General features: G+C 39.8%; 1 protein-coding gene across 4 annotated transcripts in view; it reads left to right on the plus strand.

The window, feature by feature from the left end:
* Positions 1–23364, plus strand: part of LOC139730509 (iron-sulfur cluster co-chaperone protein HscB-like) — a 97332-nt gene that overhangs the window by 55081 nt on the left and 18887 nt on the right. Inside the window, exons 5-6 of one of the 4 annotated variants that reach the window (XM_071641351.1) lie at positions 1998–2110; positions 19424–19459. In XM_071641351.1, the coding sequence (XP_071497452.1) occupies positions 1998–2110; positions 19424–19426 (116 nt within the window). In that variant the 3' untranslated portion in view covers positions 19427–19459. Of the gene's footprint in view, positions 1–1997; positions 2287–19423; positions 19472–23364 lie in introns of those variants that run through there. The other 3 variants (XM_071641348.1, XM_071641349.1, XM_071641347.1) reach the window with 3 other exon arrangements.

Consider the following 23364-nt stretch of genomic DNA (forward strand, 5'->3'; position numbering starts at 1 on the left):
TTGTGGAAAAAAAGAGAAAAAATATGTTGAATTTTCCTAATATTGTGTCCACCATGACGATGTCCTGAAGTATAGTAGTCTCCTTATCCAACGATGATGGCACCAAAACTTCAAAGATGCATGACTTTTGAATTGATTGTCCGATTTTCCTCAAACTTCACTGATGTGTTCTACTAATTTTGCTGCTTTTACTAAGTCCACATATATATTTGGACTAGTAGATTCCTTTAAAATGGCACCATAACCACTCCCTCTACTCCAGGCAGGCCAAAGCCCCCAAATTACAAATCTTTAAAATCTTCTCTTGAACCAGAATTACCTTAGTAAGTATTATGAGTTTGTACATTGGTAACTGTAGTGTCAAGTTTGTTCTGGGCCCTGTTTTATCAAGATAAAGTTAGCGTTGATTGTGAAATCAACGCTAACTTTATCCAACTTGAAGTCCGCTATAACTTTAAATCAACAGCAAGTTTCCGTTTTACGAAGAGACTGAACAGTCGATTATAGTTATAGGTGATCATCGTGACTTAATTATTGATTTAGTCAAAACAAAAAATACGGGACGAGGCTGGTTTCCGGTACTGTCTGCTTAAAAACAATACAGTGGATTTTTTACTTTCCTTGCATTTTTTTCTGCTTATAATTAACTTGCCTACTTGGGTTTGATTTGATTATTTTTAATTAAGTTTCAAGCTACATTTGTCTTTGGATAGCAACTCTTGAATGACAACTTCCCATAGCAACAGCCAATCAAGAAGCTAGATTCTTGTCATTACCATGACAATTGCCATTCTGGCAAGAGGTGCTATCATATCAATGTTTTGTGAAATGGGGTTCAGAATGACTCATCTATAAGTGCAACATGTGGATTGGATGACTGTATTCCAGCACTAGAGTTCCGTCCCCCTTGCAATGCCAGTATGATAACTACAAACTTTAAGGAGCGACCTGACCACCACAGTTCAATCACATCTTCAGAATCAGGGGAACAAGATGAAGAAAATCTCATAGAAAATTCTCCATACGGTCTCTAAAGCCCCTTCTGAGGATCATGCATCCAGCTCTGAGAATTTCAATTCACACCTAGACAAGCTCAGAAATCTCCTAGCTGAGGTGGTTAAGCATCTTACCCATTCACACAATCAGACCACTAGCCCTAGCCATGCAGCAGTGGTGCATATGGACACATGTACATCTGTGGTTGAGGATTTTTCCCGTCTTCCAAACATCCACCATTTTTGGGACAAGTTCAATATGTCTGACAGTGAGCATGATGTACCACTCAATTATTACAAAGAGGTAGAAGAGGTTCCCGCTGCCTCACAATTGGCAACCAAGTATGATATTTCCCTTGGGATTGGCAAGGCAGTTAAGGGAGATATGACTGGATATTGCTAAATAATGTCAACTATCTTATCAGCAATAAACTGTAGGACAAAAACCATCGAAGAGACTGTTGGCAATTACCCCCCTCCAAGCTATTGCACCCACCTCAACACACCAAAAGTTAATGCTCCCATTTGGGAACACCTACAGTCTGTGACGTGTAATCATGATCTCAGATAACAGAGAAAGCAGAATTGTTCTGACGTGCGGTATTGGGACCCTCCTTCGCTGTCTTGATGTGCAGGATATTTCCAAGTCTCAGCAAGATGCGCTTGCCCTCCTGAGTAATGTGAACTTTGAATTGAACTGGTTGCAAAAGGACCTGATAAAACTGGACATCAACTCAGATATTTTCACCTCTGTACACTGTCTACACCTGTAGTTTGGTTACAATCTCCCTGAACAAATAATGAACTTCAAAGAGCAACACAAGGCCTCTACATGCTGGGGCCATGAGAAACAGATTCCCTTCTGAGCAGCTCTTTTCTTCCATAGAAACTATTCAACAGCGAGTTCACTGACAGGCTTGCAAAGCTGGCTTGGCAGACTTGTGTATCGCTGCAGCTTCACGTTTCATGTACAGTATTGCAAATCACCCTTTTTTGGATCAGTGCTACCTGGAAAAGCCGCAACCTCCCCCACAGCAACTGCCGCAGAGCAGAGCTCATGCACAGGCCAGAGGGAAGACTCTCCACAACAAGTAACTCAGCAGCTCTCTGAAGAGGTAGGAAACTATGATTCAACAGATTGTTTCAGTGACATGTCAGTAAATGACTAGGATACACAAGATTGTTTCAATGACATGTCAGTAAATGACTAGGATACACATTTGTGACCCGCGACAACGGTTTCAGGCAAAAGTCGCAAGAGCACATTCTCTCCTAGGCGGGGTACAAAGATTTTGACCATTGTTTTAGTAAATTTAGGTTTTTTGCAGAAATCGACTTTATATGTTTTCTACATCTCCACTAAATTTCATAGCATAAGACTGAGTTTTTCCTATCGAAAATGGAATTTTGAACACCCTATGTTGGATCACACTCGTCAGTTTCGAGCTTCTTTCGAACGCCGCGCCAATATCCCCAGTGTTTCTACGGTGCAGGGTCTCGCATGCGAATGGCTGGTGAGTCGCACACATTTACATATTTCGGCTTTCAGAGACACCAATTGCATTATTTCGGGAATGCTTTGTCCACACGTGCATGATTACATGCCCCGTTGTTCTTGCTACAATAGATACACTCGCTCCGTAGTGTGTGCTCTTTGCTTGGCTTTCTATCCGAGCTATTCTACCACAATGTTCAACAACGGAAGTGAAACAAAAAATGAACAGCAGCGCTAACTTCCAACGTGAAAACAGATGCATGGGGAACATGGTTTGATCACATCAGAGTCGCGAATCACTACACAAATCATGTATCATGCTATCGGAAACTCACTTGTCACTTGCAGCATGACATAATCGTGTGAAAAGAAAACAAACATTCTCAAATTTGTCTACTCATATAGTAAATGATTAATATGACAGCAGGCAAACTCAAGGGACAGTAGACGAGAGGAAAGGAGCGGTGACATATGACCAATATTCAAATACTACAGGTCAAGATTGCACCGAACTAACGAGTCGTGTTTGTTTAAATATAATAAACACCACCAAACAAAGCAACATATGCACTGCTTGTAAAAAAAAAAAAACAAACAGGAAGCGTGACCTTTGCCAGGTCTAGCAATTTTCTGCCTTCAAAAGGGTCCCCAATGATAAAGACAAATCAACCACAATGAAAATGCGATATGTAAATGCGTGAATTTGCCACCTGCTCCTGTTACATGCACACGGTCATGGCATGTGGATGCCATCGGGTAATGTGTGCACCATACACACGTACACCATCAAGCTTGCAATTATCGTATTCGCCATCTTGAAAGACATACTGGTAAACAAACCGAGCGAAACGCATTGTTTTTCGGCTCCATACACTGCGTTCCGAAGAAGGTGCCTGGGAAATTTGACTCTCATTGAGCCAATCGGAAGGCGATGTGGTTGCTGGAGGCGGAGTTTAATATCGATTGGCACCATCGTACGGATGGGTGATTCTCACCTCGCATCGCTGCTCGGACATTGTGTTTGAGAAAGAGGTGAATCTTCAAAGCCCGTTTTCTCGCAATTTTGTCAGGCTAACAACAAAAAGTGCATTATATTTCGCTCTTTATGCCCACTTACAGTGCCGAAGAATACAATTGTTTTATATCAATGCAAAGCTTAGGAAATGGGCAATGTGATTTAGTTAAAAAATTGATTTCCAAAATTCCTGACTTTTGCCTGAAACCGTTGTCGCCGGTCACATTCAGCCTATGGTTCTAGAAAATACCTGTGTACATGACCTTCCAGTTAGCGGTCAACGAGGCTTCATGCTCTTAGTCTGGAAAAAATTAGCTTAGGTTCCCACTGTACTAACAGGCTGTAAATGGCTATAGACTTGAGTTCACACTGGTCAGAGTGCTTCCCACCCGAAAGAGATAAGCTTTTGATTCAATGCAAAAGTATAGAATGAAGACTTGGCTAACATCCAAGCTGAAAATGATGCAATGGCAGCCAAAAATGTTATGGAACCTTGCTTTCATGATAAAGGACAATTCATCTGTAATATTTTCACCCACCCAAGGAGTGGTAGCCTTTGAGTCATTCTTTACTTCTTGGAATTGAATGAAAATTTAGTCTATCAGCATTTTAACCCTAACTAGGCCAGGCTGTGTAGGTAAATGATAGGTTGGAGGGGTACCAAGCCTCCCTCCAGAAATCAGCCGTCGACTGCATGACGCAACAAAAACTGGCACACACATTGCTTTCGATGTAATCTATAAAACTGTGGAGTTCATTCAAAATGTTAAAAAACACACATTTACGCTAATTTTGCATAATGTTTGCATGAAATCAGACTTTTTGCTATAAATCACTAAATAAAGCTCTAAAAAGAACTACTTTTGGTGTACATGGAGTGTTCTTAGCAAATGTAAGTGAAAACTGCATTTGGGAATTTGTCAAGACTGACAAATTAGGTGATCTGATGTATCCTGAAATAAGTGTTTGAGCCCCGACCCCAATTTCAATAACCCTATCTGTTACATCTGTGTTTAAGGCGAATGGCCATGTGATTTCTGAGTTTCTCATCAAAGAAAAGGAAATCAAACCCACTGTGACTACAGATTTTAAATGAAAAGAGCATATTGTGCTAACAAAAACACAAAATGAAAATGTTGTATGTTTGAACCTCATTTTTACATTCAAGCTTGTGTCTGAGAAAAAAGCTGTTATATTATGAAATGATCCCCTTGACAAGGTCTATATCTGTGAAAAATATGGGGGCAATATGCCATGTATTTTCCATGATACGGGATGAGATGTTTTTGATCCTTGACCCTACTTTACACAGCCAAGATGGCGTCTGATTAGAAAGTGTTATTTCATGAAACAATCCATATGACATGGGCTAAATGTGTGCAAAATATGGGAGTGATAGGGCATGTAATTACTAAGATCCAGGACAAAGTAGTCTTGACCCTTCACCTTACCTTACACAGCCAAGATGGCATTTGAGTCAAAAGGGTGGTTTTTTTTAATGAAATGATCAGGTATACATGGTCCATATATGTGTAAAATCTTGCCCTGATTGAGCATATAGCCAAGATACAAAATAAAACATTTTTGACCTTTGAACTTCATTTGCACAGCCAAAATGGCATCTCACCAAAACGTCATTTAACAAAATGATCCATCTGTCGAGGTCCATTTTTGTGCAAAATGTGGGGGTGACTGATACCATGAACACTAATAAAGATGCAAAATGAAGTATATTTGACCTTTGACCCCACTTTGCATGGCCAAGATGGCATCTGAGCAAAAAGTTGTTATTTTGTGAAATGATTCTGGCAGCATGGTCCTTATGTGTGCAAAATATGAGAAAGATAAGACAAGTATTCAACGAGATACAGGATGAAACATTCATGACCTTTGACTGTAATTTTCCTACCCAAGATGGTGTCTGATTAAGTAGTGGCTATTTAATGATATGATGTTCATGATATGACCTAAACATGTGCAAAATACGGGGTTGATAGGGCTTTTTGTTCTTGAGCTATTGCAAGAAAAGTAGAAGAAAGAAAGGAAAATAAAGAAATAAGTTAACCTATGGTATAGAAACTTGAATGAGAAAAATGAAAGGATCAGAAATAATAAAGTTAGGAAGGGAGAATAAAACCTACTAAGAGTTTAAAAAAGCAAACGAAAAATGAGATATGAAACTCATCACCTGAAGACAAGTTAGGTAATACGCTGGGGTGTCATCAGATATCGGTCACCCAGCATGAATGACAACCCAAGGGATGTGATATAGCGACTTGAAGTTATATTGAGATACGTTCATAAAGTCAAGTTCTTTCTACCTACATAATTCAGATCAAATTGTTCCTGTCATGCAACCAAATGGAAATTCTGTGCATGTGTCTGTGTGTGCAAGTAAGTCGATTTTACAGGCTATCTGAGTACAGTCTATATACCAAGAGGTCTTTGACATGAACAAATTGAAACATGACAAAGTGTTTTAAAGGTCATCTTGACTTTAAAATTGGCATTTTCAAATATGAACTTTGACCCTTATTTGCATAACCAAGATGGCTATGTCTAATCTTGTTATCTTTATATGGTATGATTAGTTGGGAGAGCTCTGACAGCTAAAAGGGTGCAAAATTTTGCAGCAGTCAAAGCAATGCTCCCTCCAATACAAAACAAAGGGAAATTGTGTGTGTGTGTGTGTGTGTGCGTTTACATGATAATGTTATTTATACCTGGATGAAAGCGGCATTACTTCAATTAGAAAAAAAAGTAAAAGAAAAGCTATTCTTTCTGCATCCTGTGGGGTTCTAAACTGCACGGGTCCAAACTTACATCTCTGGCGACAGAGACAGCACCTTTAACAACATAGCTATATGTGTCCATGAACCAAGCGTGTGGAACGGAAGCTTATAATATGTGAAAGATAAATGATAATGGTCGCAGGTGACACATCTTCAAAGGCGATAGTGAGAAGCTGAAGCAGTAGGCCCCTACTATTAAAGTATTGTCTCATCAATTCAAAAGTAATAATACCCTTACATAGGCACACCACAATGTCGCCTCTGAATCAATGATAGCACTCATGCACGAGTGATTGCGTCATGTATTAACTTCCCTTTATAAGCTACCATTGAAACGTGTCATAACATATTGTGTAATTCAATCACCAGTGAATGACTTTTAAGAAGAAAGATATCAAATTGAAAGCTTTCAGTGTAACCCAGGGTGATTTCAGCATGATACTCTTTTCTGTACTGCCCCAGACGCCAACAATACACATCAACCACAGCTGCTAGTGAAACAGTTATGACGAAAATAAAAGCTTCACCTTTTCCAAGGCAGAACGACACAGAACCCCTTCATACACACTACACTAGGCAGGGTGTGGCACGAAATACCTCTTTCCCAGTAAAAGCCCATACCTTTCCTGCCTGTCTACAACTCCAGTATTGGGTCGAACAATAACAACCTGAAATTTCAAAGAGATGAGCGAGACACTATACACCTGACCTAGAGTTAATTAATTCAGTTCCCATTCCTACTCAAGTTGGGTTTTATAAATGCACACGTTCCCTCCTATCCTGTTGTCACTAACAAGAAGAAACATAGACAAAAGGGAAGAGAAAACGAGAGGTGGCAAGGGGAACACTGCATAAGGGCATTTTATAACCTTGAGTGTAAAAAATGAAGCAAATCTATGTATTAGACAGACTTTCTAGAGCTAAAATGATATGAAATTCCATATGCGCATAGTCCTACATAATGTGATAATAGTACTTCAGCATAGACTTTTTAGCTCACCTGAGCCGAAGGCTCAAGTGAGCTATTGCGATCGCTCTTCGTCCGGCGTCCGTCGTCCGTCGTCCGTCGTGCGTAAACTTTTACATATTCATCTTCTTCTTTGAGAACCCCTTGACCGATTATCACCAAACTTGGCAGGTAGCATCCCTAGGGGGATAGGATCTCAATTTGTTCAAGTGGGCACCATTCCCTACCTGGGGGGCCCCCAGAGGGGCCCAAACTCCCCAGAATTAAGGAATCTTAAAAAAATCTTCTTCTCTAGAACCAGAAGTGATAGAGCTAAGTTAATACTATGAATTAGTACATTGATGACTGAAGTTTCAAGTTTGTTCATGGCGGAATCAGGGGTGCCCCCCTTGGGACCCAGGGGAGGGGTCCTAATGAGGCCCAAATTGTACATTTTCATCTTTTTCTTGAAAATGCCATTATGAATTTCCACCAAAGTTGGCAGGTAGCCAAGGAAGCGGGATGGGATGGGGGGGTCCAAATGTGGGCCTAAATTTTCATCTTTTTGCTGAAAACAACATAATGGATTTTCACCAAACTTGTCAAGTAGCATTCCCATAGGGATAAGATCGCAAAGTGTTTGAATGGGCACCATGCTTTCCTTAGGGGCCCCAGGGGGTCCAAACCTCCTAAATTAATGAATGTTAAATAATATTTTTCTGTAGTTCTAATCAAAAGTGATAGGGCTTTAAGTCTTTTTTACCAAGCTGCATAATCCAACATTCTATAAAGTACAGTGTACTTGGCAGGTATTGTTACCATTGTGATGGAATATGTAAATGGACACCATGCCCCCATTCTCAAAGCTACCCCCAATGTTTTCAGGTAAGAGTCTGCAAGAATGCATGGATGTTTTCAGGTAAGAGTCTGCAAGAATGCATGGAAGGTGAACTTGCGATACTCAGGTGAGTGCGTGACCCGCGGGTCTCTTGTTGTACTTTTTAAAGGAATCTTTAAAAATCTTCTTCTCTAGAACCAGAAGTGATAGAGCTGAGTTAATACTATGAGTTAGTACACTGATGACTGTAGTGTCAAGTGTGTTCATGGCGAAATCAGGGGTGCCCCCTTGGGACCCAGGGGAGGGGTCCTAATGGGGCCTAAATTGTACATTTTCATCTTCTTCTTGAGAACCTCATGACCCATTTTCACCAAACTTGGCAGGTAGCATCCCGAGGGGCATAGGATCTCAATTTGTTCAAATGGTCACCGTGTCCAACCTGGATGGCCCCAAGGGACCCAAACCTCCCAAAATTAAGGAATCTTTAGAAATCTTCTCCAGAATAAGAAGTGACAGAGCTAAGTTGATACTATGAGTTAGTACATTAATGACTGTAGTTTCAAGTTTGTTCATAGCAGATCAAGGGGTCCCCCCACCCCTCCCTGCAGGCAGGGGGAGAGGTGGGGAGGTCCAAATTGGGCATAAATTGTAGTTTCATCTTTTTTTTTGAAAACCTCATTATGGATGTTCACCAAACTTGGCAGGTAGCATCCCTAGGGGGTTAGATCTCAATTTGTTAAAATGGGCACTATGCTCCATCCAGGGAGGACCCAGGCAAATTAAGGAATCTTTAAAAAAGTGTTCTTCTCTAGAACCATGACAGAAGTGATAGAGCTAAAATTGATACTACGAGGGGGGGGGGGATGGTCCGAATTTTGACCCTAATTGTACATTTTCATCTTCTACTTGAGAATGCCTGGTCAAATTTTGGTAGAGCTGTGTGTAATTCAGAGTAGTGACTGCATGAAAGGTGAAACTTGCGATACTCAGGTGAGCGCTAGACCCCCGGGTCTCTTGTTAATTTTTTTTTTTTTTTTTTTTTTTGCACATTTGCACTGTATATCACCATTGACGCATGCACGGAATTTCGACTTTGACGGCCCGTATGACGTCATACCGGTATTGAGTCAGATTGACTTGAAATTTGGTAGAATAACTCCTTCACTTCTTTAACATCTGATCCTTGTAATACAAAATGGGAAATTTCTATTGTGTACAAGCTGCGTGTGTATATATGCATGTGTACATACACGTACGTGGATTTTTCATCAAATGCTCCAATTCACCTGAAATGTGTGCAAAACAATTTTGAGCCTGATTGGAGCATGTTAAAATTTCAATGTGCATGTACATGTACATTTTAAGTGTAGAGATGAATTTGAGAATATGAATATATAGAGCTTGACTTGAGCTATATGAGACGTACATTTCATCGAGAAATTCCAGTCCATTAGTGAGATATGAATGAGAATGTGATCTGAGATAATGACGTCATACTGACATCACAGTTGACTGATCACAATGATACATTAGATCTGTTGTCCTGAGGACATGATACATATATGGTATAAGTTTGAAATTGAAAGTGGAGGGACTACTTGAGTTTACCTCTGCACAAGATTTGGGGAGAAAGAAATAAAGAATAAAGAATAAATAAAGAAAGAATCAGTAGAGATGCAGAAGATGATCCGGGAGGATACTTAGATATCACCTGAAAATTGTGCAATTGAAAAGAATTTTCTATGTATTTCTTTTTTTATTTCTTATGTATTTCTTTGTTTTTTTACTTTTTGTTTTTCATTTTTTGTAGGAAATTTGTCAGTGACACTTCTGAACATGAAAATATGTTAGTAATTGATTCTACTCAATAAAAAGCAAAAATAATCATGCCTTTTTGAAATTTGGCTGAAAGCACAATTTGCATTGAAATTGTACATGAATTCACAATTTGAGCAATTTTTGGTCTGACATGCTTGTACATATTAAGGGGTAACATCAAACCGCACGCCCGGGCATTGCAAATTTGGTGTCAAAAGATTCAGGAGACTCAAGAGAAAAAAGTCTTTAGGGATCAAACATCACAGTCATAGCTTTTTGCAATGGTGAGACGCTGCTGCTGCTGCTGCTGCTGCTGTGTTGCTGTATCCTCATAGAACCCTTCGTTATGGAGTTCCACAGGGTTCAGTCCTTGGTCTGTTGCTCTTCACACTCTACATTACCCCTCTTGGCTCTATTGTAGAGCAACATGGCCTTGGTGCACATTTCTATGCCGACGACACCCAGCTCTACCTCACTTTTGATCCAAAAGTTGGAGGTGCTGAAGAATGTGCTGCTGCTGCTGTTAGGGCCGCCATTGAGGAGATTCACTGTTGGATGAACAGCAACTTCATGAAGCTCAATGACAAGAAAACAGAGTATCTGTTGCTCTCATCTCCACATATGAGGAGCAGTATCATTGGTGCTCCAGTTCTAGTCAGTGAAGAAGCTATATCTCCCAACAACAATGAGTATGGAGAAACACATATATGTTTGTCAGTCAGCATACTACCAACTCCGCCGGATCGCTGAGATCAGACACTGTCTTACACGAAGTGCTGCAGAAAGTGTCATTCATGCTCTGATATCATCTAGACTGGATTTCTGCAACTGTCTCCTTGCTGGCTTGCCATCAACATCAATCAAACTCCTCCAGGCTGTACAGAATGCTGCTGCATGCCTTCTCACTGGCACCAAGAAGTTTGACCATATGTCTCCAGTACTTCGTGAGCTTCATTGGCTGCCCGTGCAACGCAGAGTACAGTATAAGATCTTACTGCTTGCTTATAAGGCTCTCCATAACTTGTCTCCTGGCTATGTGTCTGCACTTATCAGTGTACGACAGCGACGACCAGGACTACGTTGCACTGGCCTGACTCTCCATGTTCCCAATACCCGCCTAAAAATGTATGGGGATAGATGTATGGCAACATCTTCTGTTGCGCCACGTCTGTGGAACTCACTACCAGTCCAGCTTCGGAATTGCAACATCCTCAATACCTTCAAGTTTGAACTGAAGACCTATATTTTCCAGCAACTTTGTGAATGATGTGTGACATTTTGTGGGAGCCGGGCGCCTTTGAATGTTTCTACAGATAAATGGCGCTATATAAATGCTGTTTCATCATCATCATCATCAACTGTTGACATTCTCTTGTGTACATTTGCTCTTGCCACTGCCATTCCTTCATTCGTCCACATCCTGATGTTGTCAATCGATCCCGTTTTCCTATCTCCTCCTTCTACTGTCATCTGAACAAGGCCGTCTGATCGGCATTTCCAATGTCCATACATGGACAGGTTCCTCTTCCTTAGTTGGGCAAGCAGTCCTTCTTCTGAAACTTCTACTTTGGTGAATCCATACATTGGTCCTCCTATCTCTCTAGCTGACCTGAAGCATTCTGCGCCACACCCATAGCTCAAATTATTCTATCATCTTCATGTGGCTCTGCTCCAATGTCTTAACTTTCTGCACCATAGAGGTCTATGCTCCACATAATTGATTTCACTAGCCATTTCTTCAGTTTCAGGCTGATCTCTTTTTGCCTTCCACAGTCCAGTTCGTTGGCTGGTGGCATCTCTTTCAATTGCCAACCTGGCACAAATCTATGGTGTAGAGTCTCCATCAATTTTTACCATTGAGCCAAGGTGTTTGAAGTGGTCTACCTGGCTGATTGTATTTCCACCAAGGAAGATCTGTTCTTTGCTCCCATGAATCATAACATGTGTTTTGGTTGTGTTTATATGAAGACCAAATATGTAGCTGCATTTCTCTAGTTCCGCGGTTTGCTTTTCCAGTTCTATCCTTGAACGTGCGAGCAGGGTAGTGTCAACAATATAGTGGATATTCCATATTGCTCTTCCACCAACAACACTACCTGATCTTTCATCTAGTGTCTCATTCACCTGTCGCAAAATGGCTTCACCACAGGCATTGAAAAGTAAGGGGGACACAATGCAGCCCTTCCGAACTCCTTTCTTAAGTGGAAGCTGGTCTGTATGGCCACCTGCTAGCTTCTGAATATAGTCTCTCAAGGAGCCAAACTAGGTGTTTAGGGATACCGTAATCCTGGAGAGTTTTCCACAAGACAGCGTGATTAATCTTGTCAAATGCTTTGCTGTAGTTGACAAACATCAGCCACAATTGTTGATCTCAATGATGTTACAAATGGTGAGGATAGCATCAGATGTCCCTAATTTGCATGAGATGTCCCTGTTATCAAGGATTGCTTTCATGGCTTGTACAGCCATTTTTCCTCCTGCCTTTATCATTTCTGCAGAGGTCCCATCCAGACCAGGTGCCTCAATATCATCCTTCAGCTTCTTTATGACTGCTCTAATTTCACTGGGCATTACTTCTGGTTCCAGAACTTCTGGTGATACTTCTGGCAAGACATTGCATGGAATGTTGGGGGGGGGGGGGGGGGCGAGGGGCTCCCAGCCTAGTTAGAGTTAAACTGGACTTCATTAATACAGCAATGCAATTTATTGCATCAGATTGCAGTTTAGCCTCAGTGGACCTTCAAGATGCATACTTTTTCATCCCAGTTGACCCAGAGGAATAAGAAATACCTAAAATTTTTTGTGGCAGAGGCAACTTTAGCAATATCAGGCCTTGCGGAATAGGCTTATTACAGTACCTCGTCTATTCACTATACATCTCGAAACCAGTTTTTGTCCCCGCCGATCGAGTTCGAGCAGGGGACTATGAAACGGGCTCCGTATGTGTGTGTGTCCGTGTGTGTGTCCGTCCGTGTGTGATCAAAATCTTCAATTTGCTACTTCTCTGTCATTTATAAGCCAATTTTGATTCTGTTTGCTTTATATGATAGCACTATGTGGGAGCTTTGAAACTTCTACACAGAATTTCAGTTGTGACCTTTGACCTTGACCTTGACCTATATTGTACATTTTGCTACAAAATGCTACTCCTTCGCCATTTCTAACCCGATTTCGATTCCGTTTGCTTTATGTGATGGCACTAGTTGAGGGCTTCAAAACTTCTACACAGAATTTTGACCTTTGACTTCTTTGACCTTTGACCTTGATTTTTTGACCTGTATTTTACATTTTGCTACAAAATGCTACTCCTTCGCCATTTCTGACCCGATTTCGATTCTGTTTGCTTTATGTGATGGCACTAGGTGAGGGCTTCAAAACTTCTACACAGAATTTTGACCTTTGACTTCTTTGACCTTTGACCTTGATTTTTGACCTATATTGTACATTGGCTACAAAATGCTACTCCTTCACCATTTCTAACCCGATTTTGATTCTGTTTGCTTTATGTGATGGCAATAGGTAAGGGCTTCAAAACTTTTTTACAGAATTTGACCTTTGACTTCTTTGACCTTTGACCTTGATTTTTGACCTGTATTGTACATTTTGCTACAAAATGCTACTCCTTCGCCATTTCTAACCCGATTTCGATTCCATTTGCTTTATGTGATGGCAGCAGGTGAGGGCTTCAAAACTTCTACACAGAATTTTGACCTTTGATTTCTTTGACCTTTGACCTTGATTTGTGACCTGTATTGTACATTTTGCTACAAAATGCTACTTCCGGCGGGGACATATATTACGCACCGCGTAAATTCTACTTTTCCTTGTTGCTTATCTAAAAAGAGCATGAAATATGGTAGTGGAATACCTATGTGATAACATCATTATTTGGAAGAGTGAAGCTTGCACCCAAAGAGCAGTGAATGCCACAACTGAGCTCCTCAAAGAATTGGGTTTCCTTGTCCACCTAACTTAATCATTGTTAGAACCCACTAAGGAAATCCCCTTTGGGGGATTTTTTTTTCTAAACCCCATGGACATGACAGTCATTCTTCCTGACTCCAAGAAGGACGATATCGCCAACCGATGGCGTATATATCTAGAATTCTACAGATTCTGTATCCGAGAAGTAGCAAGGGTAATAGTAAAATTAATGGCCACCTTTTCCAGCAGCTCAATGTGGCCCTCTCTACTACAAAACCTTGGAAAAAGATAGGATTTTGATATTGAAGGCCAATTGAAGTTATTCTGAGAGGATAATGAGCTAATCAAACAAAGCCAGATGGGAACTTACAAGTAAATGGTGGATTGACAACTTACATTACACCTCTAAGCAAATTCATATCTGCACCACTACCAGTGGGTTTTAATGGGTATCAACTGACATGTGCACAAAATATACAGGGGAAGAATGGAATGTAGAGGAGAGCAAAAAGGCTGATAGCAATGAGATCAATTATCAAGAGCAGCAGGATTGGCTCTGAAGTCCTTAAGTTCTTGCATGGAAAATTTCCATGTTCTCATCATGCTGAATAATACTACTGTTGCCTGTTATGTAAAGAACATTCATTCATTCATTCATTCATTTATTTTTCATTTCCAACAGAAACATATAAATATATTACAAAAATTGAATACAGTGCATAAATTTCATCATACAAAGTAAAGAATAAATTTACAGAAAACTTGTAGGTATAGGAAAATGTTGGAAATGGGGAGGAATGCTAAAAAGCTGAGCTTGTAGGCTGCATTCCCCCCACACGTAATACAAGAAATTATATGATCGATAGACTGATAAGCATTGAAAATGGATGAAACAAAGAAACTAAGACAAAAAGACCTATAACCTAACTTATCCAAAACAAAAACCCTGAACAAATCCCTACACTAAGTCGCTGTCATGCCGGAAAAGAGAGGACAGAAACAAAGTAGTATGTGTGTGTGTGTGTGAGTGTGTGTGTGTGTATGTGTATGAGAGAGAGAGGGGGGGAGAAAGCAGCTTAATGCGTGGAGTGAAGATAAAAGACAAAAAAAAATGGAAGGACACGAGAGGTAGTGGATGGATGGAGCCGCTTCGCTGTATTTTCACTAGAATATAAGGTTGGATTTTACACTTCCTTGCAACCAATAAAGAATCAACAATTCTTATAACTATTCAAAATATTTTTCTTCAGATTACTCTTAAAAGAACTTAAACTTGGAGATGTCCTCAAACTGTTAGAAAGGTTGTTCCAATATTTAGGTCCAGCAAATGTAAATATAGATTGTGTAAACATTGTTCTAGTTAAAGGCAGATGGAATTCATCTGAGTGACAAGTTGGATATTTATGGAACGAGCGGTTTCTCGCAAACATGCTCGTGAAGACAGACGGCAACAAATTATTAGAAAGTTTATACATAAATTGGCCAAGAGAATAATAATAAATATCAGTTATCTTTAAAATTTTGTTTTCAGAAAATAAAACATCGGTGTGGGCTCTCCAAGAAACATGACAAATTATTCGAAGAGCTTTTTTCTGGAGATGGGACAGTCTGTCGAGATATGTTGGATGTGTGTTCCCCCAAGCTATAATGCCATAATTCAAATAAGGTAAAATCAAAGCTGAATATAACATTAAAAGTGTGGGAATAGGAAAATAATATTTAACTCTATTAATAACACCAATATTTCGAGATATTGTGTGACAAATACTATCAATATGTAACTTCCATGAAAGTTTATTGTCAATAACCAAACCTAAAAACTTCATTGATGCAACTTCATCTATAACTATATCATCTATTTTTATATTATTAGGAAGATTATCTAAAGTATTACTAAATAATATACATTTAGTTTTAAGAAGATTAATAGACAACTTATTTGACCTTATCCAACATAACAATTTCTTTAATTCAGAATTTAACAAATCCACCAAAATATTAGGATCTGAATGAGAAAGAAAAACATTAGAGTCATCAGCAAAAAGTACAAAAGATAAAATATTAGAAACATTTGTTATATCATTTATATACAAAATGAATAAAAGAGGTCCCAGTAAACTACCCTGAGGAACACCACAGGTGACAGATTGGTTGCAGGAGTTTTGACCAGATAGAAAAACGTACTGTTTACGATCAGAGAGGTAACTCCTGAACCACTCCAAGGCCTTGCCACGTATACCATAGTGACATAATTTATGAAGTAATATTTTATGATCAATGGTATCGAAGGCCTTGGAGAGGTCCAGGAAGACACCCACTGTGTGATGAGCCCTATCTACTGCTTTGGCTACTTTTTCAATAAAGGAGAGAATTGCTTGAGAAGTGCTATGTCCTTTGCGGAAACCGAATTGTGAATCAGAAATGATATCGTAAAAATCAAGAAATTTAAGGAGTCTAGAATTAACAACTTTTTCTAACAATTTTGAAAACGATGACAACAATGAAATTGGTCTGTAATTACTAATGTCTTCCTTATTACCTTTCTTATAAATTGGGATTACTTTAGCAATTTTCATTCGTAGCGGAACAACACCACTGCTTAATGACAAATTAAAAATGTAAGTTAAAGGTTCAACAATATTCTCAGCTATATTTTTCAAAATAACGTTATCAATACAATCAGGTGCAAACATGGGGGGCTTCAGATCACAGGATTGAAACAGATTGTTGCATGACACAGGATTGAAACAGATTGTTGCATGACATTTGAGAATGGTGTATCAAAGGCAAATGTGGATCATGGCCACCTACAATACCAGGGTGACTCAATACCACTGCAGAATACATGTCAAGGAGGTTTGATGATCAAACAGAATGGATGCTCAACAAAGCCCAATTTAACAATGTGATAGAACATTTTGTCTGTCCTAAAATCAACCTTTTTGCTTCTAGACTTCATGCACAACTGCACAGGTATATCACTTGGCTGTCTGATCCTTCATCAGAGAAAGTAGGTGAATTTAACAGTAGATTAGGATCTATTACCGTTCTATGCTATCCGTCCTTCCTGCCTTACCCTAAAGTGATTGGCCTACACACTCATGGTTCCCAGCTCTTCAGGAGATGCTGATGGAAAAACTGCTGGTACTATACAGACATGCACAACTTTTTCAACCAGATTCTCTTCTGACCCACCCCTAACACTTATTTTAGGTGGTTCTCAATATGATGGCTACAAGGGTTGGTACTCACATTTTGTGGAGCTTCTAATTCTGGATCATGCATGCAAGCTCTCCCATTATTATAATCGTAGTCTCTTCTTTTGCCTTCCTCATAAAATACAATTCAAGTTTCAAACAGGAAAGTTCTCATTTGGATTTTCTATTCTTTTTGAAAACTCATGCTCAAATTCTCAACATACGTTACGGTATCATTGCCATTGTGATAGAATAGAGTGTACAAATGGATACCATGCCCTCCTGGAGGTCCCCAAAGCTTTCCAACTTTGCTATGTTCTTCTTGGGTAATAGACTGCAGGAATGTGTTGAGGGTGACCTTCAATGCTCAGGTGAGCATAAGACCCCTGAGTCTCTTGTTACCTCACCTTAACCTCACAAAAAAATGCTAGCTTTTGTGGTCCCTTAGCAGTGTGTCATTCATATGCCATCATTCTACATGTCCATTGTCAGTTGTCTGCATAGTCTTCTGAAGTTTCATCCACTCCAGTAATAGCAAAATTATAACTCTTTGGGGTAAGGAATATAAATTTGCTCGACTAGTACATGAGGCCTCCATCAGTCTCCAGGGGCAGGGCCAAAAGGCCCCTAGCCCCCAAATTTCAAATGTCAAACATTTATTCAGGGTTGCCACATCATGTGTAGAATTATTCTAAATATCACATGAGCTGTTCAAAATTGATTATATACTCTTTAAAAGAAAGTAACACTGAAGTAAAATTTCCCTAATAAGTATGCATGCACAGAAATTTCTTCTTCTTCTTCTGATTAAGTCTGCCTCCTTCAATAGGCTGAAGATTCTTGCAGACTGTGCTATTTGCACTGTAATACAGTTTATTCACAGATATTTACAAGCACATAACAAATTTGAAGAAAATAACTAGCCACTGTGATCAGCCATTAGTCAGTTACAGAATGATCCCACAGATGGTGCTGAAACAATTTCTGACGACGGGGAATTCCAGCTCCTTACAGTTCTTGGAAAGAACGAATGGCGATGCGATTCAGTTCTCGAGTATGGTACCTGATAGGAATGTGGTTGCATGGCTCTCGTCAACTGAGTAACCTGTTTCATGCTATAGTCCTTTTAATTTGTTTGTGTCTTCCATTAATTATATGGTGTATAATGGAGCTGACCACATGTATTTTTATTTGCATAGTTGTTGTTCAGTGATTTGAACAGTCAGCATGATGAACACATGGAAGAGGCACAAGTAGCCCTAGAAAAGTGCAGGATTCAGGACTTTCCTGTACTCAGTTAAAGACTGCCAGAGCAGCTATCACAATCGCAAGAATGAATGACGCTCAAAGGAACGACACCATCAGACAAATGGAAGCAAACATATCCAGGTGAGAGATTGTGAGAGTTTTCATTGTGTCCCCTCGAACCATTTCAAGATTATGCACCCTCTACAAGGAACATATATCAAGATCTGGTAGAACGCGTGTCACCCACCACTCCTGTTGAGGATTACTACATATGGTCAAGCAACATACATCAAAGGACGACCACTGCTACCTCTACTCTACTCATCAGATCTGTATTCTCAATACCAGGACTGTGCAGGATCTCTGACCAGCCTGTCGTGGTTGTGATTTTCACTCTGCAACATCGACAGTTTCGATTACAAAGTTGTCAAGGAGATGGAAGGATGAATTGCAATTCATGCACCGCAGACAGGATGGAATGACCAGTGTCTGCTGCTGAAGAGGTGAACATCTTGCAGCCAGTTGCATGCAGGAAGGGACAGTGCGATGGCAGGAAGTGGATTTCGTTACCTTGGTGGAGGAAATGCAATGATGTGGCCAGTCATTTCACACAATTCCAAGACAGGGTATTTGCACATCAAGCACTATGCCGATGATATCTTGCATCTGTACATCTTCCACAACATGGCCAATGGCAACGCTGTTCTCTAGCACGGCAATCCCCATCTTCGTACAGTCGTGCATCACCACAACCTTCCAAGCAATCAACAGCATCAGTTTTCTTCCATGGCCCCGCAGATCCCTAGATTTAAACCCATTCAAACATTTGTGGGATGAACTTGACACTTACATCCTCAACCTCAGACACTTCAACAGCTAGCTGCCGCTTTGGAGGGTGAGAGGGCTATTCAGCACAATGTCATCGATCATCTGATTCCTTCAATGGACAGGATGTACCAGACAGTACTTGACTTTTATGGGGTCACACTTATTGCTGACTGCACGTAATATCAAACGGAACCATCAGACATTACATTTCAAGTTTCTGCTACATTAGAAACATTTGATGAAAAATTTGGCTTTATGTTACTTTTTTTTTCCAAAGAGTGTATTTGTATTATTGATACACTTCAGTTTTGTCTTTTTCTTTTTCAGTAAAGCTGGATGCTCTCCTGAATGAGCTGAGAAGGGCATTTAAACATGGTGAGTAATAAACCACTGTCCAAAATGCATATGATGAAGCTTATCTTAGTGATAAACAAAACAAAGTTCAAAGTGCATATGAAAAAGCTTATCTTCAGAAGGGTAGATTGTCACAACCAGTGAAAGCATGTGATGGCTTGTTGGTCAGTGTTGACTACTTAGATATGGCACTCAGACAAAGTAGTAAAAACACAATATTTCAGAGAATTAGGTTTAATTCCTGTCTTCCAAAATTTGGATACGAATATTGTGGTGATACAAACAAACACACACACACATACTCACAGAAGGTTCAGTCGATGCTTATAAGACATCTCAACTTCCACTCTATGGAGATGTCAGTCTCATCCCAACCTCCTAACTTCTGCCTGAAAACCTAACAATTGCTTCACAATAGAACTATACTGTAAAACAAGGAATTTTCGCGCGCACTTTAATTTTGCGAATTTCGCGAGCGCCAAGATTCGCGAAATTAGAATGCATGCGAAAGTCCATGTTTACATTATAGGCATTGAACGCCAGTGGCACTTCGCGAAAATTTCATGCCACGAAAAAGGCTGTCGGCTCCAATTCGCGAAAAATTCATGCCACGAATATATCATGTTTTACAGTAATTACATAAGCTTTACTCCGATTGCTGACATAGGTTTACACCTGCTTCGTTAATGCAACACTCATAATAACTCATTCATCTTAAACTATCCTCAGGTGCAATTAACAATCAGTATTAAGTCCAATCTTCCTTCCAAAATAAACAAAACCTGGTAATGTCATACAGAAGTTGCCTTCATGGTTGTCGAACGTGAAACAGTTCCCAACATTGGCTGCTAATACAGAGTGGTCAACCCCTCATCAAGGCAACAACTGACATGCAGTGTGTGGTGGATTTACTTCTCTGTCCTGAAGTGACCTGTTAATGTCATCAAGTTATTGCCATCTACAGTGACAAGATCATAACAGCATAAAAACTACCTACCCTCCATACTATGCCATTCAATATCAGTGGACACAGATCCAAAATGATTTACCAGTGTAACTATCATTTTGCTGCCTACATAAACAAAAAATACATATTTTCAAATGCTTGTATACAGACCATTCTGACTCCAGTTAAGCATTCATCTTGTTTGATAATGCTTCCCACAGTACTACAATATCAATGTAAACCCTTCAGCACTTGGCCAGAAAATAAGTCACCATTTTGTAAGTAATTAGCATGAATACCGTACATCCTTCATACAAATTCAACCATCACATTGAAGCAGTTCAGCGGAATAACTTCTCTGCATTTCATGTTATCACATACGAATTCAAGCTGCTTTTTAATAGCTCGCACTGTATAATAATGAGAGGCTGTGCAAATAGAAAATCTCATCAATTTACCAGAACCACTTCTCCTTAACAGAGTACAGTTTTGAAATACAGTAACTCTGTGATAGTTTACAGCAAAAGAAATGATAATTAAATAATAAATATAAATACACAATGAAATTATTCACTTACAGTTTAACTGGTGACAAGAACCTGGGAACAGAAAAGGACCATGTCCACTACAGACAATGCTGGTGTAACAAGCCAAGAGGTCCCATAGTACTGCCATGCACAGTTCCACACCTGCAGCTCAATGTGTTGCTGTCACCTGACTTCATCAGCTTACAGTAGTCATCACGCAAAAAAAAAAAAAACTTAATATTCATAAATAAAGTGAAATATAAATTTCTGGAAAGCTTTAGTCTGTAGAAATATGAATAATTAAGTTGAAAAATGTTAAATCGCACTAGAATGATGGAGAGATGGTGTTTTGAAACCCTTTTCTGATCGCCAGAACCCGAATTTTGGGACCGAAATTATGATGTTGTGCAAGGAAGAAATAAGCCCTGTGCTGATGCGCTGTTGCTACACAGCACTGTGGTTCAAACCGTGAATTCTGCATAATCCGTAGGCACATTTCAGTGAGATATCTTCCTAGAAAAGGAGATACCTGAACATTGTTCCATGTAATTGTCATAGATTTTTACTTATTGAATCTATCTTGTCAGAACTACCCAGTCTCACGCATTCTGCGTGATTCTCAAGCATTTAGGGTCCGTCTCACGTGTGGCACCCATTTTTCTCATGCATTGGGACCATAGCTCAAAGGATGAAAGTGATTGTTGCAATTGAAAGTATATTTCCTTTTTGTCTTTTAAAATAAGCAAAAAATAGTCATTTAAGTATGCACCAGATTGCACCATTAAGAGCTAAAAATTGAAAAAGCTCCCTACAGTGGCAGGGGGGGACACCCCCCTCCCACAACCCTCATGCCCATGCACAGAAATGCCGAGTAATGAAAATCTCACTCATAAAAAATTTTTTAACTTGGCATCTCTGTCTTGCTTAGAACTAAGAATACAGATGTTGTTTTTTGGACTTTTTGCTGCTGGACATTTTCAAGAGTTATGGTGAAATAAACAGGCATGGTTTTTCACTGTATTTGCACATGGACGCGCACGCAGAATTTCAACTTTTACGCAAGCGCATGCCTTTGTTATTGGTGAAGATCGATTGAAAATCATTGGATATTGTCACTGGATCAGGAATCCAAACCAGTCAAAAAAATGTAGATTTTCATGTTGCTTATGCGCTATGCGCGCGAAAACACGTGGAAAGACGCACAAGTGCGGAATTTTTTGAAACACTTAAAATTGTCTGAAACGTTGAGAAAAGCCAGTCAGGAAGTCGTTTTGGGCATTTTACAATTGAAAATGTTATTGTCAGTAGATATTGGTATGAGATATCGTGACTAAAAATTTAACAAAATATGGTAGAAAGAAAGAAGAATTAAAAAAGGAAGATTTTGACTAACACAATAGGTGATACGCTGATAGGGTATCACCTAAAAAATAAAGGAAGATTTTGACAAACACAATAGGTGATACGCTGATGGTGTACCACCTAATGAACTACCTAAGTCTGCACAAAACTGTACAATAGTAACTATCATGACAAATAAATTTTTTAATCACTGGTGTAGATAGGGAAAGGCTGGTAGCATCCCTTGTGTGACAAAATCATAATTTCTTGAAATGTGCTCCAAATATGCCAGCCCCCAAGTATAGACTCTTATAAATGTTCTCTGGAACTGGAAGTGATAGAGCTATGCTAGTGCTGTGAGTAAGTACATTGGTAACTGGTTGTTAGTGATAGATCCAGGGGTGCCTCCCTCTGGGCCAAGGGACCATATTAGGGCCCAGTTTTCACCTTTCCCAGCTGCTTTGTGAAGACCCCTCAAGGATTTTCATCAAACTTGGCAGGTAGCATCCCCAGAGTGATAGGGTTGTAATTTGTCCTAGTGAGCACCATGCCTCCTCCCCCAACCCCAGAGGCCCCAAAGTCCCCAAATTGAGGAATCTTGCAAAACCTCTTAAACAAACAAACAAACAAACAAACAAACAAAAAAGATACAGCTTAGCTAGTGCTATGAGTTCGTACATTGGGGAATGTAGTTTCAGGTTTGTTCATTGAGAATCCAGAGGTGACTCCCTGAGGGATGTTTGGCCATGATGGGGGCCCAATTTTCAACTCCTTGAAAATGCATCATCAAATTTTCACCAAATTTGGTACTTTTGCTAGGTTGATAGACATACTTTGCTGTGACAGATTTTAGGTGATCTGTACTTGAAAGCGGATCACCTTCTGATTCTGTACGTGTTCTTTATTAACCCCCACCCACACGTAGTGCGTATGGGGGTATATAGGAATCACCCTGAGGTTGGGTGGCTGGGTGGTCAGTTGGTCGGGCGGTTGGTCCACTGCAAAATCTTGTGGATCTAACTGGTCTGAACAAACTCTCATTTTTTGAGCAATTGACTACAAATTTGGCATGTGTGACCACTATCAACGGTAGATGTGCT

Source organism: Diadema antillarum, unplaced genomic scaffold (assembly GCF_040938485.1).
Source record: "Diadema antillarum isolate AM-2024a unplaced genomic scaffold, OU_Dant_1.0 seq00000320_RagTag, whole genome shotgun sequence".
Taxonomy (NCBI): domain Eukaryota; kingdom Metazoa; phylum Echinodermata; class Echinoidea; order Diadematoida; family Diadematidae; genus Diadema; species Diadema antillarum.